Genomic DNA, 20019 nt, shown 5'->3' with positions numbered 1-20019 from the left:
AAATTTTGCAGTCATGCGCGACGCGTGGATCTCGCAAGTGGGGCGCAAAGTCACCTTTCTCTCAAACGCTTTCTCTTTAACAGAAGCCTGCTTCACTCTTTTCTAGAATGCTTTATTTCGTAACATAGCAGATTCACATAAGCGACTGCTATTGGCCAAAAGCTGACATCAGTGGCGCACCGACGGGGGGGGGGGGTAGGTTCGGGTTTTGTACCCCCCCCCCCCCACGCGTCCAGCCCCACCAGCCCAACATGCACCTTCAGCGCTCTGTTCATATTGTCATTACAATTCAGGAGGTGGCTTGAGGTCGAATTTTCTTATTCACAAAAACACTATCACTGTCTTGTATTTATTCACTATTAAATTATTTTGTGTAACACACATAAGAAATAAACATTGTTATCACCCTTTGTGTCATTATTATAATTATTAGGCATTTTATTTGTTGTTGGATTCCTCTGGTTGAAGGAAGGAAATTGCATATTATCCAAAGTGCTTGCTGCCCCCCCCCTGGCAGAGATCCTGGGTGCGCTACTGGCTGACATCAATCAAGAAGGTGTGGTGCGTTTCGATCAGTGCGCTTCTTCCTACTGTTACTGTGTATATTTGTTGACGTAGTTTATATTAATAAACAGGCTGAAGTAATAAAAATCTGCTTTCAAATTTCGACAATACAGTCAACAACAGATTTTTCAGATGTCCGATTTTTCAGACATGCCCGGTAATTCAGACACTTTCGCGGAACCGCCACGTACCCAATCAATGTATAATGTATCAGTCAATGTATAAGAACGTCTGAAATTTCGGGCGTAAAAAACCTTCGCCGTCCGGTTTTCCGGACTTTTTGCCATGACCGCAGATCCGAAATGGCATTAATCGAAGCCACCATCGCCACCATTTTTATGATCTCGCTGCTTCGAACCAGCGCTTTCGCACGCAGAACGTAGCTACTGCGACGTTCACTACCAAGCTTTTTGCTGTTCGGTGCCGTGTTTTTCATTAAAACAATTTGCCGCTGTTAGCAATGGCTCCAACACCACATTTGTAATCCTCGCCAATGGCTTCGAAGCTCGACGCGTTGCATAATGCCGGTTCCGAAAAGTTAGCTTCGCCTCAGTACAGAAATGTTACGCGGTGAAGCGTACGCGAAGTGTTGCAGTGAAGCATACCATGAGTGGGAAGGGGCAATTATCACGGGACACGCTGTGTATTCGTTAATTATACACGTGTGCACCCGCCATCTCCGATCACAGTACGAGCACTGATACGCCTAATAAGTGTACTGGCAGACCTTCAGAGCTATTCTGTGGTGATTTGTGCCCTTGGGAGCAGTAAAAGGCACACATTCATTTTTTCGAACTGCCCAATTTTCCCGATGTTTTCGCGGTCCCTAGAGAGTCCGAAAAATCAAACGTTGACTGTAATTACGTACTTCCGGAAAAAGTACACACATGAAGTACATGAGCAGACTACTGTCTGCTCATGCTCGGTCATGGATGCCTGCATACAAGTTAAACTTTGGCCACCCTGCTTATCCGTGTCAAAGCTGCCGGGTCTCACTAATTTTGACTAGTTTTGAACACTCAGCTAGCAAGCAAAACTTAAGGTCAGACCACACGCATGCTTGCCAGTGCCCGCTCACTCCTGGCCACTCTTGGTTAGACGCCTAAGCAGACTTCGCTTCATAAGGAGCTATTGATAGTGCTTCAAAATGCACAATTTCGATGTGGCTACTATCCGTCAGTCAAGCAGTACTATCCGTCAGTACTATCCGTCAGTGCAGGACAAAGCCAGTCTGCACCATGTAGCACAGCCAGACAGGAGCATATGACTGCGAGTGCGTACTCTAGCCCTGTTGTGCACAAAGCAAACGCTGCAGTTGCATGTAGCTGCAGTCTGCAATGTAGCATGATACCGTGGCCGCCATGGAGTGTCACGATGAGTCCACTGGCTGCGCGCACTATGGCTTACTGAGGACAACAGCCGAGGACAACCACGTTTGGCGCGTCGTATGCGTCAAAATCGGAAATAGTGGCGTCTACGTGGACCTCTAAAATCAAATTTGAACTGCGCGCCATGGTAACATTCTGTAGGTAGAGCACTGTGGGCACACCCCACTCCGCTATAGCCTTCGCAGTGCAAATCATTGAGGAACTCCTTGCGGCAAAGTACTTTTGAAATAGTCTAGTTTAACTTAAAATGCACTTCTCGACTTCTATAAAAAAAATATGCACCGCCACCAATAATTCGAACTCCGCGCCTTCGTGGATGGGGAGAGCGCTAGCGCCCGTGTGCAGCTTTGCTTTAAGATGCACCCACGCTGCTACGACTATGGTCGCAGAGAGCTGTTCAAAGCGGCGCGCGGGTTGGGGATCGTTCTACGCATGCTCCTAAGAGAGCAGCTGATGGCGCGCGCGCGTCGACTTACAGAGGGGATGGCATTTCGGCCGGCGCAGCGCAAACGACGCTTGCCCACGCTCCAACAACGTTGGACTAATAAACGCGCCTTGGGCACGTCAGACCTCGTTGGCCGCGTCCGGTTATGTTGGCTGCGCCAATGCGTCGAACTATAGATGTTCTCGCATACGTGACGTAGTGTGCGTGCGCGCTCATGCTACGTTGGGCTATATATGCGCCTTAAATGAGGGTTTTTTTTCTCTGACTTTTATTAGTTGAAATTTTGTATAATTAGAATTTTCGTAGCATCCCCGCAGAATTCAAATTAATGAGCTTTTACTGTACACATCTTAAAAGCAGGAAAAAATGGCAATAAGTTTCATTAGCAGCAGCTCCCCAGAATCTTTCTGTGTACACTTGCCAATCCCAAAGGGGGCAATATTAGCTATGCACGCACAGAGAAACCAAAATTTGCAATACTGTTATCAGCTATTCATTGTAAAACTAGCTGGTCTGTCCTGTGTCTAAAAGCAGAAAACACACTTTTTAAATATAACAAATGTAAACATTTCACTGCAGTTTTCTTGCACATTATATGAAGATCTCGTTAATCTGTACGCACTAAGATGCAGTCGTGACAAATACCTGACCCAGACTCCATTGAGTCTATTGCACTGGCTGACTGCTTAATTAAGCTGTAGTTGGTCGTCAAACGCGTGCTACTGTTTAGTGTATAGTTAAGCCGCATTCCCACCAGGTACATACTAATGATGTGCCAATGTATTTCCTGTAGGACTGCGCACGCATAAAGATGTCAGCAGAATTCTGCTCTATTATTGTTTTTGACGCATTTAATCTATTTAAGAGCAACACATGGACTGGGTAGAGTGGACATGACAAGTTACCTTGAGCTTGAACTCCAGCTGCGGTAAGACAGCAATGAGCATACTGGGGCAGAGAATGTTGAGCTCATAGATGAGCTCGTACAGCTGAGGAGCCACAGAGCTGTTGGACGTCCGGCCCAGCACCAATGCGTTGTTGAAGAACTGCAGCCACAAAATGCATATGCACATACATGTACTTCATCGGCTGAATTGGAGCACCAACACTGATGAAGGCATGCAGACCTACCGATTGGATGTACGGCTCGATGGTGTTGAGCGTCCGCTTGAGCACGTCCTTGGCCAGGTTATAGGCATTCTTGTTTTGTGTCTGCACGAGTTACAGAAGCAGCAAAAAAGACAATCCGAGATTAAAATGACAAGGAAAATACGGCAAGAGCACTACTGCTGTTACTGAGTGGTTTGTGGGACCCTAAGCATGCGGTCTGAGAAAAGTGCGAAACGAAAAAAATTTAACTTCACTTTACTCAGTTACTCAGGCAAACCTGTTCAATGAAAAATTCACATTTTTTTTTTGGAAATAGCAATACATTTTGTATGACTCATAATTTTAGTTACTTTTTTTTTATGCTTAGTAGATACAAGCGTGTCTTTACAAACTTTGTTCAGTTTTATCCCACAATCTTGATTCTGGCACTTTATACCTTTTTTATGACATAAATCTTGTTAATAAAACTTTTATGCGTGAATGTGAAAAATGCATTCATTCTGCTTTTTGTTTATGTATTACACAAAATATTGAGAGCAGTAGTTCCTTCAGGAAAAAAAAAAAGGAAAAGGGGGGGGGGGGTAAAGGTAGGGAAAGAGTGAAAGGGGTTATTGTGTACATAAATTTAATTAAGTATCCATAAGTATTTTTACATTCCGCCAATGTAGCTGCCACGGCCGGGAATCGAACCCGCAACTTTATGCACAGCAGCAGAATGCCATAGCCATTGAGCAACTGTGATGGGCTGATGCCTTGATGCGGATAACCTGTGTAAGCAAAGTCTCACCTTGCAGGGCTCGATGATCTGCTTGAGCACAATGTCGAGTAGGCATTGGGAAACCGTGTCAGCCTCAGTGATCAGAGGACACATCATGTCCAGCATGAAGTTCTTCACCTTGTTTGAGTGGTTGTCACTGCGCATACAGACAGCAGAAATTTATCACTCAATGGCTCAAGACTCAAGGAAAACAGCTGGTCTATTTCTCAAACGAATGCCACACCTCTTTCATAAAGGCTTTGCTTTCTGCATTGGTGCAATCATTCCTGATGTTTGTGCACAATCACATAATCACAATTTGGCTGAGGTTTCAGGGAACACCAAAGATTAGATGATGCAAAAAGTTTATGGACAGTGGACTATCAGAGGACAATGAAAGATCATACTCACTTAACAATGGTGAAGATGAGTGAGAAGAGCTGACAGAAGATGGTTTGGTTATCCTCGAGCTCGATGCATATGTTGAATGACTTGACCCATGCCAAGTTCTCCAGCAGGTAAAAATAGCGTTTAAAAGTTGGGTCCTTGGGGTCTTCTAAGCCCCTCAGCTGTTCTATAAAGAATAAAAAGATGGTCTGCGTCCCCCCCCACCCATAGTTTCCGTCAATTACGGAGTTGGTGGTCACAAAAACACATATTGAATGGCAAGATACAATAAACTTGGCTTCACATAAGACATCGATGCACCAGAAATGCACAGCCTCCCATATTTTTAGCTATATCGCGCGAGCGTCCATCACGCGTCATTTTAGCGCCTTTAAGCGGTGGTAATCAGCGAGACTGGCAGAAGTACTCTTAAGTGCACTAAGCACTCTCCTGTGCAAGAGTCGTCTAATGCAATGTAACCTTCAGGTTGATGTACGACCATATTATAGTGTTCTCGCGCAATATAACTAAAAATGCAAGAGGCTGTACATGATACTTGTCGGAGCTCTGTTTACTAACAGAATGTTTCAAAAGATATGCTATATTTACTCTATTATACAGCGAAATCTTCGATATAACAAACTTCAGGAGACCGTGGTAAATGGTTGGTTACAAAGTGCGACCATGTGGCAACGCCACAAGTACGGCCGCGTGAAAGAGGCGCGCTGAAAGAAGGGCAAAAGAAGGAACAAGCGCGACTCCGTTGCTAGGTGACACTTGTCTGGGCAGAGCATGCATGCGCAGAACCTGATGCGTCGTCGCCTGAGCTAGGGTTTGAACGGTCCTGCGCGTGACAATCGCTACTTCGGGACCTTTTCAGAAAGAACGGCTGACAGCTGACACACTGTTACCTTGCCTTGGAACGAAAAAGCGCGAGTCGAGAGCGAAAGGATTTGCGGTGATGCCCGACCCGACGCGTGCCTTCTTGCCTCGCTGGTCCCGCTGCTCTACTGAGCTGCGCTGTTAGAATATCCGTCGACGCAGGGCCTTCAGGCACACTGAGTCGCTGTAGAGCGCAAGGACGCCATTCTAAACCAGGGACGGACCCATTGCAACGCGTGCCAGCGAGTCATCTGCCATCCTAGGGTTGGCTGGTGTGGAAAAAAAGGCATGCACAAAAGATCCTGTGCGCGCGTGCGGGTGGCAGCCATTTCTCTTGTGACATGCCGCTGTCACCAATTCGTGTGATCGTCGCGCTGCTTTCGAGGCGTTTTTCGGAACTCGTGGAGTGATTATTGAGGGCAATTGGCCTTTCAAAAGGCAGCCGCCCCGCTTCGCGATGCGCCGATGGTGCATGCCAACATACTTTAGGCGCCGTCTCACGTTTTCCGAACCCATGCGCCGCGGCATCCACTTTCTGCACCTTGTCTGCTAGCCTCCTCTTTCGGCTGCCGTGATTGGATGCAAAGAAATTTAAGAATCCACAGATTTTTTAATATTAGTTCGTAGTACTGAGGTGTTGTTAACATGACACGGAAACTGAATAACGATCGTTATTCTGAAAAGTTCGGTATCCTGAAGTTCGTAGAACTAAAATATTTTTAAATTGAACCTATAAGAAGTCAGCAGGGTATTTCTGAAAAGTTCATTAATGTGGGGTTCTTGGTAACGAGATTTTACTGTAATGACTTATCGGGGCGCCATTTACCAACAGAATGTTTCAAACGATATGCCTTATTTACTCTATTATAATGCACAATTTTTCTGAGAAAACTGCCTGCGTGTTACAACTAGACACAAAACAGAAATTGCATTCACAGAGCTGGCATGGCAACACATTATCGTCCGAACAAGCTTTATCAGCACTGTCATCGCAAGATGGTGACAGAACAAATTTTTGCATAGGTTGGCAACAATGACATGCTGCTTTCATGATAAAAGCTTCTTTAAAAAAAATCATTATTTTCTTCCAGCTAAGGTATTGACAGCCAAGCCACATCAAACAATTTTTCCAATCCAGACACACGTGCATTGCAGGACAAATTTTTAATGTAGTTGGTCGAGGCGTGAGCAATCATCCTGTTCGCGAACTGTTTTGGAATTGTTAAATGTACAACCAACAAGCTTTACAGGCTGCTCTTTCAGTCAATGTACAACTTAATTACAGCAATTTCCTGCTACCAATGCTGCACTGCATCCGATGCACTGAGAAAAGAAAGCATACCTTGAGTTGCTCAGGGTCCTTATAGGGGGCCTCGGGAGCAAATACACGAAACACATCCGCAATACAGCAAGCAACCAGCAGGCGCACATCCTTGGAGTTGTGGTTCAAGAAGCCTTCACCCGCCAGGTGCAAGGCCAACTGCACGTAAGCATTGTTGTCCTCATCCTGGCTCAGGTTCTGGAATGTCTGGGCGCACTCCTGCACACAACCGCATTGCACCAGAGACGACATTCAACTTCTTGTGGGAAAAAGAAAATTTGTTGCAGTTTCACCCGAAAGGCGAAGCACCAATTGCGCTAGAAAATTAGTAGAGAGCTATACGGAGTAAGGATAGTAGTTTTATCAGCTGTATAAACTTGGACATGCAGCAGCACCAGCAACGCGCAGAACTGTTGTCGACGCCGTCGGCGTTTTGCCCGCATTCGCACCGAACGCGCGCGGCGTTTTTATTTAAATAAGCATTTAGTGCCGCAGCTAAACGTCGCCTCTCCTCCTTCCCTCCCGTCCCCCCACAGCCTTTCGCGCGACAGAAAAAGTTGCATTTGCTCTCTATATATGGAAAGGAGGAAAGAGACGCTTAATTCTGCAGCCCTTCAGGGAGCACGGCGCAGAATGCGCGTTTGCTCTCCGACGTGCGTTTGCTCCCCGTGAAAGCGCACATCCCTCGCGCCATTTCACTCGCACATACAGCGTCCGGAGTGCGGTGACGAATTTATCGCCATTGACGTCATACGGAACCTCACGGCAACGCCGACGGCAGAAATCTGCTTTGGAGTGTCCATATAATTGCTATCGCAATAAAAGGAATACGCAGGGGGAGGGGTGTAAAACAGCAGAGCGGTGTGATGCAGTGCACTGACACTGACAAAACATTCAAATGCAATAAAGGAAATGAACGAAGCAAGTCTGTCTCTTCTATTGCATGCTAATATGTTTTAAATATGCCGTCCAACACTGCTGAATCTCGGCACTCCTAAATAGAGTTACAGTATGTTTCCAAAGAAGGTGGAGTTGCACGTTTGTCGTTTAAGCACTGGTCGCACTTCCATTTGCTGAGCGCGCCACATGATTCAAAAGCAATCATGCTCTGTGGCGGAGCCCCACCACCAAGGCACAGATAAACAAACTTGGCAACAGCAACGCTGCTGCATCATCGCAGTTTGGCACCTTCTCTGAAAAATTAACGCTCAGATTACGGCTTCTGAAATCGACCTGTATTTTCACAGCTGAACCTCGACATAACGAACATAAATATAACAAAGTAAATCGAAAATTCGTGAATTTTCTTTCACCGATATGCTAGTGTATGCTTATAACAAATATCAAATACAAAAAAGAAAAGAAATTTTCTGTGCAAAATGCACAATTTTCTAGCCTGGTCCCCCCTGCTAACGCTTGCCGACTGGCATACGCTAGGTATGCCAAGTAAGTTAAGAAACGTATGTGACGATCGTAACAGTGTGGGTACTGTTCAGTTAAAGAATATGTTCAGCTGGTTACTTTGACAAGGATTCAAATTTTTGTCTGCGGTTTTCGCTCATGAATAAAATAGTTTTGGTTAGTAGTAATAGCATACCATACAATGTCAATCACATGTTGAGTGGTCGAGCAGTTGGCTGTAGATCTGTTTGTTCTATAGCGCATAGACCGAGCATGCAACATGACTATGTGTGGTCCAATTGTGGCGTTAGCCTCCTTTTTTTTTGTGAAATATGGCGACCAAATTGGCCGCTTAGAGAAGAGTGATTCAAAGTGAACAAGCTGCAAGGGAATGAAAAGCATTTTTTTTTCCAATCTTGTTTGACCTGCCCTTTATGACGAACTCACCCATTTTACGAAAATTATGTTGCTGCAAATAGCCATCACATTCTTATGCGATTCCCTTGGGATGTTACTGCTTTACAGGGAAATGCTGAAGCACAAAGCTCATGCATCATGTTGGTTTCTCAACTGCTGTGATTTACGTGTTTAGTCTCACCATCAGACTCATACAGGAAGCTATTGTAGACATAGCATAGTAGACTTGAAATGTATGAGAACAATGCCGATGGCTGACACAAATATTCTATAACTATTGGCACTTAGATGTTTCAGGACTGCACTGGGTTGGCTGTACACGAGCACTCTTATATTTCAGTTTCCATGCCAAGCGATCAGAAAGTGAGAAGGTCTTTTAAGTTAACGCTGGCAATTCTCAGACGCTGCTGATCTTGTCGAGTGGAAACCGATACAGCCAAATAGTTCACAACACAAACACACCGCAGCTGGTGATGCCCGTCACATGTTTGTGCAGGCTAGAGAAATTTCCACATACTGTAGTTATTGCTGCACCTGAAGGCTACACAGTGGTTCCCCGATGACCTTGCATAAAAGAACATCACACAAATTTTTTGCGGAACGAGCTAAAACATTTCCAAATTGTCCCACAGCATGTGATGGCAATACATCAAGCAGGACCGCGCCGGCTCGTGCAAGCCAGAGAGGGGGGGAAAAGGCTTGCCACGTGCCAGTTGCCTGCCCTGTTCTCCTCGCCAGATGAAAAGGTCTGTAGTCTAGAGCCGTACACTATTGTGTTTCTCATAGACCCTGTGAGTAACACGAGAACAAGGTGAGAGCAGGAGCCAACGTTTCGACAAGTGGACTTGTCTTCTTCAAGGCAACATAAGAACCTGTGTTGCTTTGTGGCACAAAAATTGCAATGAAATTTTGCTTTCGCTACACTGGTTATAGATGAGTAGTAACAAATATTGAAGCAATCTTGGAAAAGCTACAGTATAGGTAATTGTACAATTTACCTATTGATAGCTTTCAAATAGCATCTAAGAAGGCAACGCGGACACGTGGCAGTTAGCGGACACGACACAAATCCTAGATTATGACCTCAGAGATTTTCAACTTGCCAAGGGTTGAAAATCGGCCACCTGGGGCGGTATTCTGTAAGAGTCTACCTAGTGGACTGTCCATTTCGGCGACCGTTGATTCGCTGCTGCTTGACGTGCAGGAAGGTGCCTGGCTGGCACCTTCCTGCACGTCAAGCAGCAGCGAATCAACGGTCGCCGAAATGGACAGTCCACTAGGTAAACTCTTACAGAATACCGCCCCTGATCTTCAAGGTACTGTGCTGTTTCTCAACGTTTTCGGCTCTGTATCATTTCTGGCGAGTGATGAAAGCAGTATTTTGTTTTCAGCTTCGGTATCAAAAATGTTTATTTTCGTGGGCATTCTATGACACATCCACTCGTGTTACAACCGCACAACTTCACACAGAGCCTGCTTTATTTCAACATTATCTGAAACTAAACTTTTTATGCAGTCCAAAATTTCCTTGCAGTTCGCCAATAGGGTTAATAATGAATGAGCACACACATGGCTCTAAAAACATGCAGCCAGATCACCAAGGTGACCGCATACCTTTAGCCGCCGCACGAGGTCATCTGTGCTCAAGTCATCAGAGATGGCTTTGATACCTGGCGGGTAGGTGACTTTGGGAGGGTTGGCCGCCATTTTGTCACGGTTGCTTGTCCATACCCTGTGCAACTACAGGTGCATCCCGAACGGGCAGACCAACTGCAAACAGGGCCACACGCTGCAACATGGAAACAACAACGGGACAAGAATTAAGGAACCAAGCTCAGTCCAAGGTTTATCTTCAAAGACACCCGGAATGTGCATGCAGGCCAAAAACTGAATAGACAGCTTGAATAGGTCCAAAATGCTTTAAAGGGCAGATGCGTGCCATCTTTGAACAAGAAACATGTACTTGACAGTGAGCAAGTTGCGAAATATTAAGTGCAGTACTTCTGTTGTGTCTATCATGTACCTTTTCCTGTCATTATATTGTGATACTAAAAAATTATTTTCTTTGTTAACAAAAGAATAGTAAAAAATCTGTGTTTAGAAGCTTAGGTACTATATGCTATAGTCAAATATCTCAGTATGACAAAAAAACAAACGAAAGGCACTAGCCACACCATGACAACTTGCATCACAAACATTTCTAATGCAATCGAATTAATGGTGGTCTGACGCAGCGTATAACACCAACATTTCAATTACTGCAGAATGAAAAAAAAAAAAAAAAACCAAGAACAAACTGAATGTTTATCTTCATACACATTGTCTAAGTATGTCTTTGAAGTACAGGGCAATACACTGAATGTAGGAGTGTAAACTGAAAAACGAAAACATACAGACACATTCTGGCTATATTTGATGTTTACAACTAGATTATCTTTGCATCAGTTGATCAATGTTGCATATGTAGCTCAGCGACAGGTTTCTACGACACATGCTTTTTAAGTACACGTAGCACAGCCAATCGGAACAAATGCCGCACAACACATACATAATACAGTAGAGGCCTTGGAACAATGCAAGAAAAAAGAAATTGATTTTCTATGCAGGCTGTCAAGTGGCATCTTTCCGCAACAGATGCCTTTCCTTCTACTCCTGACCTTGTATGAATATTCGAGGTCTTTACACTGTGTTTACATACACGTCCATTTAATGTATGCTAAGAGACTTGTTTTACACAACGCTCTGGGGCCCTAAAACATTTTGACGCTAACTGTGTCAATTAAATAATGCCTCGCTCGGCAAATCAGCCGTGCACCCTTTTTAATGTAAACTATTACAAAGACTTTGCGTGTTTGCGGAAAAGAAAGGGTTGCAGGGAGTCGCACTGCCTTACATAGTCTGATGACCACAACAATGCTTGTCTGCCGCTAACATACGCACACCAGGAACCTGAATCTTGAGTTTTCTGCTATTAAACGCATAAACATTGCAAAAGAGCACACCGTGATGTTATTCGGCGCGAAAGACTAATAAAGGATAGTTATAAAAAAATAATTCTACCATTTCGCTGGTCTAGTTACCCTGACTACGGTAGTTTCAGTTCAGCATCAACATAACAAAGCTACGAAGGTTGCGCTGCATCTAACGGCTAGTGCTGACGGGTTACCCTTTGCGTGTAACAGCAGCAGCTAAGCGAAAGCACGATGCTGTTCACGGGGGTTTCGGTGCCAACGCCTACTTGTGCAATAACAAAACTTTTCCAAACGGGCATGTCAAAACGGGGCCAAACGACCGACAGGCTCGTCGTAGTGGCGCGGTAGGAACCAGCCGATACACTCCGAAACTACCAAGCAAAACGAGCACCGCTTTGCCAATCTGGGAGACTGATCACGCATTTCTGCGTTGCGCTAAAAGCGCCGACACTGTGAGGCAAACGCAATGCGAACGCGATTGTGCAGCAGCTGCCGCCAAGTTCCGAGCCGAAAACGGTAGCGATCGCAGGGCTTCCGATGGACGGCTATAGACAACAGTCAGCGGTGGTCGCCTCGCCAACACCAATGATATTGTGCGCCTCATGGATAGCGGCCACCGGCAACATTCACTTAGATCAACTCGAACGGCAATGCATACAATGCGTGTCCGTCATTACGCAAGATAATGCGGATACACAAAATGAAGCGTCGGGAACTACCGCGCTTTCAGAAACAGAAAGGGAGCGAGTTCGACGTTGGAAGAAGAGTTGAACGCGCATGCCGTGCACAGTGAAACAATGACATACACTCTGATCATTTCGTTTCTCTTTGCACTATCGCTGTCGACAAGCCACGGTTTTTGTTTGTTGATGACCGGAGTTACCCCATTAGGCTTAAACGACTGCCGCTCACCAAGTAGGCCAATGGCCGCTGTTGACGCGCTCTCAGCCGGTCAGCCTACGTACGTCTGGTTGTTTGAAGGCTCTCGAATGTCCTCTCAAAGTTCGCTGTTCGTCGAGAAGGTCAGTGGGGAAGCACAAATATGCATATAAAAATTATATTTGTCAATAACACATCAAATTGCCACTTCTAATGGCGCCAAAGCCACTAAACCATGGTTGCCTCGCAGTGCTAGCGATGAAGAGCGGCAGATGGCAGCTCTGCAGAAAACGTCATGGGGCGGCTCGACGTATCGATGCAAGCGCCTCCCAGTATCCAATAGAAGCGTACAATCGAACGCCTACAGCCTCCTTGATCTGAGACATAAAAGTGGCGCATGTCTCGGAATCTATATTTCCCATCGTGCCTGCCGCAAAATGAATGTTTTGTTTAAGGAACGGCCTGGCAAATGTCCTACGTTTACCTAACCTTGTAACGCTGTTAACGGTGTAAGTGGACGTTGCGGCTGCGGTTGTGATATGTCAGCACAGAGACAGGAATGTCTGATCGCGCAGGTTTGCAAGCATTGCTAGGCGGGAGAATTTAAACCGCAGTACACGGCATATGCCGAGGACCAGGCTTCCAATTAAGCAGTGTTTATTTTAAGAAAAAAAAATGTTGGCCTAATTAGCAGTGACTATCGTCGGTCAACACACACACACACACACACACACACACACACACACACACACACACACACACACACACACACACACACACACACACACACACACACACACACACACACACACACACACACACACACACACACACACACACACACACACACACACACACACACACACACACACACACACACACACACACACACACACACACACACACACACACACACACACACACACACACACACACACACACACACACACACACACACAGCACGATATATCTTGGTTTGGCCCACTGCATTTCCTGCCGCGCTGTCTGCTGTAGCTTTTTATTAGCAGTACATGCGAACTGATTCTATACTTTTTTTATTCCTTGTGCCGTCATTAGTTCAGATGAAATGATGAAGCCCTGTGCGTGCCGGGGGAGGGGGGGGGGAGGAGTTTGTTCAATGTTCAGTTCTTAATTTTGATGCATCCGCTGCATCTGCCACACAACGTGTGCTACGAACGTATTAAAGACATTATAGCAAACACTGCGCGAATTAAAGGCCCTAATATATGTCCGTAAAATGTATCCCCATGATGTCCCTCACAGACATGCAAAAGAATGTCCGCAGGACACGGAAAGTATGGCTAAATTATTATTTGCGGGACGTCCGCAGTACGTATTCGACAAATATCTAGGGCATCCTCGTCCTGGCAGTGGATGCCCACAGGATATCCACAGGGTGTCATTGTCACTGGGTTTCTTATTTCTAGGAAGGGTCGGCTGTGTTAATGTGCACGAACGTTTATACAGACAAGGACGTGTGACCAGTCCATCGTGTACGTCTTGCGGTGGCTGCGAGACACTTCAGCACCTGATATTGGAATGTCCCGCTTTCAGTGCGCAACGCATATCGCTAGTGAGGGACTATCATCTCCTTGGCCTGCGGTGTACGACTCTAGATGAATGTTTATACCCCAGTGGTTGTGCGTCTCGGCGTGATCAAGCTCATCGTGCTCTCCTTACTTTTCTAGAAGCAACGAACTTAGGGGCACGTTTGTAACCCAGCAACTATTTCTTTTATTTTACATTCTTTAGTAGCTAGACCTGCAAGGACGGGCCCTATATACTGTATGTTTTACTTTATTCTTTGAGATTTGTCATCTCGCTCTTTCTTTCTTCTTCCTCCCTCCCCTCCTTCCTATCTTTCCTTCTATGTTTCTCTCGTCCTTTCCGAAGAGTAGGCAGGCGTTGTGCCCGTTCTGGTGGCAGTTGCCAGCCTTGCTTCTGGCTTTCTCTTTTCTGTGTATATGTTTACAAATCAAATAATAATAATTATTTCTAGGAAGATGTAACTCTAAGTGTCTTCGTCTGGGCTTAGGAAAGTTCTGGAGAGAAGCCCACATAGTTATGGCTGCACGAGGAACAATATCTTGTGAATTTTCTTGAACGGAAATAAAAGGCTGTTATTGCTGCTGTTTCTTTGCAGCAATTTGTGTTATAGTGCCTTGTGCATGGTGGCAGCTTCTTTGAAATAAGCTATGGACAAAATATTCACTTCATAAGAGCCTATAGCGTTTCATTCCTCGTTGAATGTTCGCGAAATGTCCCAGAGCGGATAGCACGCGAAAAAGAAAACATATATCGGGGGAGGGGGGGGGGGATGCGGCGAGATAGTTAAGCCTGATTTGTTTATCTAGAAACCTTAATTTGGTACACATGCTCCACTATAAGGTCATGGTGTGACCTACAGAGTGCCTAGGTGCGTTCCGTCTACGGAGAGCGATCCCTCTCCGGAGGGATCACGAGCCGTCCATCGATCATGCGAGAAGAACCCAGTTAAAGTGCCAGTAGCTTACACAATGGAGTCATATATACCTCTGTGGGGACAATGCTGGGGATTCTGACTTGAAAAATTATCTTCCTTTCATGTTTCAGCACTTTGACACATAGTCTGAAGCTCTATGCTTTGACGACGCGACAGGTACATTCGTAAATGCCGCCCGGCCACAGTCCGGTCGTGGCAATGAGGTTCTGATGTACCACGCGCAAGCTAGATGGCGCCACAAATCTGTCCGCCAGGCTAAAGCGTCTTGCAAAATTTAGGAAACACTCTGGAACAACTTTTTTAAGAAACACTCGGGAACAAATGCGGGAACAAGCTACAACATCATCATCATCAGCCTATATTTATGTCCAGTTCACTGCAAGACGAAGGCCTCTCCCTGCGATCTCCAATTACCCTTTTTTTGCGCTAGCTGATTCCAACTTGCGCCTGCAAATTTCCTAACTTCATCACCACACCTAGTTTTCTGCCGTCCTCGACTGAGCTTCCCTTCTCTTGGTATCCATTCTGTAACTCTAATTGTGTACCGGTTATCCATCCTACACATTACATGGCCTGCCCAGCTTCATTTGTTTCCTCTTGATGTCAACTAGAATATCGGCTATCCCCGTTTGCTCTCTGATCCACACCGCTCTCTTCCTGAAAGTTCATGTCTCTTAACGTTAGGCCTAACAATTTTTGTTCCATCGCTCTTTGTGCGGTCTTTAACTTGTTCTCGAGATTCGTTGTTAACCTCCAAGTTTCTGCCCCATATGTTAGCACCGGTAGAATGCAATGATTGCACACTTTTTTCAACGACAATGGTAACTTAAGCGCCCAGTCAGGATTTGGTAATGCCTGCCGTATGCACTCCAACCCCCCAATTTTATTCTTCTGTAAACTTCCTTCTCATGATCAGCGTACGCCTTCTCATGATCCCCTGTGAGTAATTGAACTAGATAAACGTACTCCTTTACAGGCTCTAGAGGCTGACTGGCGATCCTGAATTCTTGTTCCTTGCCAGCTAGGCTATTGAACATTATTTGTGTCTTCTGCATATTAATTTTAAACCCCACTTTGGTACTTTGCAGATGGTTAATTGTACATGAAAATTATTAACAAGCTTTGTTCCTTGAGTCCAATGTAACTTTCTACTTTTCTTGTGGAGAACCAAGGTAGCTGTGGAATCCTTGTAGATATCTGCCAGGATATTCACGTATGCCTACTGTACTCCTTGATTACGCAATGCCTATGTGACTGCTGGTATCTCTACTGAATCAAATGCATTTTCATAATCTATGAAAGCCATATAGAGAGGTTGATTGTACTCCGAAGATTTCTCGATTACCTGATTGATGACATAGATATGCTCCTTCGTAGAATATCCCTTCCTGAAGCCAGCCTGTTCTCTTGGTTGACTGAAGTCAAGTGTTGCCCTGATTCTATCGGAAATTATCTTGGTGAATATTTTTTATAATAATGAAAGCAAGTTAATGGGTCTATAATTCTTCAATTCTTTAACGTCTCCCTTCTTATGAGATAGAGAGAAAATGATTTAATGAAAGGCAGGGAGGTTAACCAGGACTGAGCCCGGTTGGCTACCCTACACTGGGGGAAGGGAAAAGGGGAGAGAGAGATTGAGAGAAGAATAGAAAGTCCGCTGTTTATATCGCCGACGTTGCAACAGATCTCTATTCTATCACTGATGATCAATCAGTCCGGATCCATAGACGGTCACTCAGTCCTGTAGTTTTCAAAAATCGCAGCAGCGCTTTGCTGCTGTGATATTCGAGGCCATGGTCCCAAGATCTTGCTCAAGGTGAACGGTCTTCTATCTAGCCTATTGCGAACGTTGCAGAGATCATGTCTTTCGTTTTGAAAAAGATGGGCAGTAGCATAGTAGGTGTTCTATAGTCTCATCGACACCGCAGGCATTACACTCGACGCTATCAGCCATTCCAATCAAACACGTGTAAGCATTGGTGAATGCAACACCCAAGCGTAAGCGATACAGCATTGTTTCCTCATTTCGCGGAAATCCAGGCAACAGCCGCAGCTGCATAGATGGGTCGAGAGAATGCAACCGATGCTGGGTGAATTCAGTTGTATGCCACTTCTCCAATGTCATACTGTGCGCTAGCTTGCTTACGTATTGGGCTGCGTCAGTCCTCGATAAAGGCACAGAAACAAGATTTGCTCCTTCGTGTGCTTTCCTAGCAGCTTCGTCGGCGATGTCGTTGCCGGAAATACCGCAATGACCCGGCAGCCACTGAAACACGACGTCGGGTCCTTTTGCGATCGTATGGTGGTGCATTTCTCGTATCTCCGAGACGAGTTGTTCGTAGGACCCGCGACGAAGAGCTGACAAAAGACATTGTAGGGCCGCCTTTGAATCACATAATATTGCCCACCGATTAGCCGGTTGGTTGTTAATATAATCAATGGCACCTCGGAGGGCAACAAGCTCCGAAGCGGTCGATGATGTCACGTGAGAAGTCTTGTATGTGATCCTCATTGATCGTGATGGTATAACCACTGCGCCGGTGGAGCTGGTCTGAGTGGAAGAGCCATCCGTATATATGTGGATTCCGTCAGAGTAGAAAGTGTGCAAGCAATCGACAGCTGCTTGCTTCAAGGCCAAGGTAGGCAGGTCCGTCTTTTTGTTATTCCTGGAACGTAAAGGCGCACTTCAGGTTGTTTTAAACACCACAACGCTGAGGGTTAACGTGTCGAGGGTGTGAACCCCGATGGTAGGGAGGCATGATGAATGCTGACCACGTTGGAGAATGACGCCTGTGGTCGTCGTTCTGGCAGGGAGGCAAGAGAGCTTGATTGCATCCGTGAAACGTGGCGAATATGGGCCCTAAGCGTGTCGATGGTCATGTAAGTCGTGATCGGATGGTCTTGAGCCGTGATAACTGTGATTGATAATTTGAGCCGTGATAATTTGAGTCGTGATAACTTATGGATTAGTATAATGTTGGCGTTCTTCCAGCTCGCTGGTACACTTGAAGTCGAGAGGCACTGCGTATAAAGGGCCGCAAGCTATTCCAGCATATCTTCTCCATCTTTGATTAAATCGACTGTTATTCTATCTTCTTCAGCAGATTTTCCCCTGGTCATGTCTTGCAAGGCCCTTCTAACTTCATCGCTAGTTACAGAAGGAGCCTCTGTATCCTGTTCATCACTACTTCGAATGAAAGTAGCTTGGCTGCTCTGGGTACTGTACAGGTCAGTATAGAATTCTGCTGCTGCTTTTAGTATGTCATCGAAATTGCTGATGATATTACCCTGCTTTTCTTTCAGCGCATACATCTTGCCTTGCCCTATGCCAAGTTTTCTTCTACATGATTTCCTACTGCGTCCATATTTTACTTCTTCCTCCAATCTTTTCCACGTTATAATTTCTAAAATCCCTTACTTTCTTCTTGTTGATCAGTTTTGACTGTTCAGATAATTCTATCTGATCTCTCCAGTTTGCCAGTTTCATGTTTTGTCATTTCTTGATTAGGTCCTTTGTTACTTGGGAGAGCTTACCTGCTGGTAGCCTTACATCCGCCTTGAATTGCTGTTTCTGAGATCAGCCTTGGTTACGGTTTCATTAATTACCTCTATGTTGTCTTCATCTTCCTGTTCTAAAGCTGCCTATTTGCTTGCGAGCACCAGCCTGAATTTGAAACATTGCGTCATCCGTCCGTCCGTCCGTCCATCCATCCATCTTGGGAGGAGAGCGCCCTGCCTCGGCTGCGGGAGGCTATGGGTTCGATTCCCACCGCCGCCGGGCACCCACTGGTTCAAATGGGTACAAGCGTGCCCCGGCCTGGCGTTCGGCTTTCTTCAGGGGTGATGCGCTTGGGAAAGGAGCCTGCGCCCTGAATTCCCGTCGAAACCAACGTGAGCGCGGAAAAAAGTGATGTCTGGGCCGCTCCCATGGCGGTCATTTCCCATGTGGCGCCCCAAGCACCTACTGAGGTGAGGGCGCCTTCGGGTTGAGGTCAAACACCCCTTTCCAAGCGTTGAGGTCCCATAATGGCCGAGCACCAGGCCGGGAGCGCGCTTGTACCTATTTTACCGGTAGGTGCCCGGCGGCAGCACAGCCACGGCGGATGCTCGTCTACAAGGCCGTCTCTGGTTGGACAAGAGGCTCCCAGAGGCAAGAGCTGAAATCTCTATTGGGCCCTCTCTTTCGAGATGTGGACCCCCACGACAGCCGAGCACGAGGCCAGGGGACATCTCTACCCCTTAGAAAAACCGGTGGGTTCCCGGCGGCACCGGGATTTGAACTCGGTACCTCCCGCATACGAGGCGGATGCTCTACCGCTAGGCCATCGCTGCGGTTGCCGTGCCAACGTTGGTTTCGACGGGAATTTAGGGCGCAGGCTCCTTTCCCAAGCGCATCACCCCTGAAGAAAGCCGAACGCCAGGCCGGGGCACGCTCGTACCCATTTGAACCAGTGGGTGCCCGGCGGCGGTGGTAACCGAACCCATAGCCTCCCGCAGCCGAGGCGGGCGCTCTTCCATCCATCCATCCATCCATCCATCCATCCATCCATCCATCCATCCATCCATCCATCCATCCATCCATCCATCCATCCATCCATCCATCCATCCATCCATCCATCCATCCATCAGCCATCCATCCATCCTCCATCCACCATCCATCCATCCTCCATCCATCCATCCATCCATCCATCCATCCATCCATCATCATCTCCATCCATCCATCCATCCCATCCATCCATCCATACCATCCATCCATTCCATCCATCCATCCATCCATCCATCCATCCATCCATCCTCCATCCATCCGATCCATCCAGCCATCCATCCTCATCCATCCATCCATCCATCCATCCATCCATCCATCCATCACATCCATCCAGCCATCCATCATCCATCCATCATCCATCCATTCCATCCATCCATCCATCATCCATCCATCCATCATCCATCCATCCATCCATCCATCCATCCATCCATCCATCCATCCATCCAT

General features: G+C 46.2%; 1 protein-coding gene across 6 annotated transcripts in view; it reads right to left on the bottom strand.

Moving 5' to 3' along the window:
• Positions 1–12788, bottom strand: part of LOC119449731 (sister chromatid cohesion protein PDS5 homolog B-like) — a 50036-nt gene extending 37248 nt beyond the window's left edge. For 3 of the 6 annotated variants that reach the window (XM_049665412.1, XM_049665411.1, XM_049665415.1), the window contains exons 1-7: positions 12557–12788; positions 10287–10461; positions 6876–7073; positions 4676–4860; positions 4295–4421; positions 3529–3609; positions 3303–3443 (exon numbers count right to left, since the gene is read on the bottom strand). In XM_049665412.1, the coding sequence (XP_049521369.1) occupies positions 3303–3443; positions 3529–3609; positions 4295–4421; positions 4676–4860; positions 6876–7073; positions 10287–10379 (825 nt within the window). In that variant the 5' untranslated portion in view covers positions 10380–10461; positions 12557–12788. Of the gene's footprint in view, positions 1–3302; positions 3444–3528; positions 3610–4294; positions 4422–4675; positions 4861–6875; positions 7074–10286; positions 10462–11065; positions 11169–12450 lie in introns of those variants that run through there. The other 3 variants (XM_037712975.2, XM_049665413.1, XM_049665414.1) reach the window with 3 other exon arrangements.
• Between the last annotated feature and the right edge of the window lie 7231 nt (positions 12789–20019).

This window comes from Dermacentor silvarum, chromosome 4, assembly GCF_013339745.2.
Source record: "Dermacentor silvarum isolate Dsil-2018 chromosome 4, BIME_Dsil_1.4, whole genome shotgun sequence".
NCBI classification, from domain to species: Eukaryota; Metazoa; Arthropoda; class Arachnida; order Ixodida; family Ixodidae; genus Dermacentor; species Dermacentor silvarum.
Note: the sequence above shows the minus strand (reverse complement) of the source record. Positions and strands in the feature narration are given on the sequence as shown.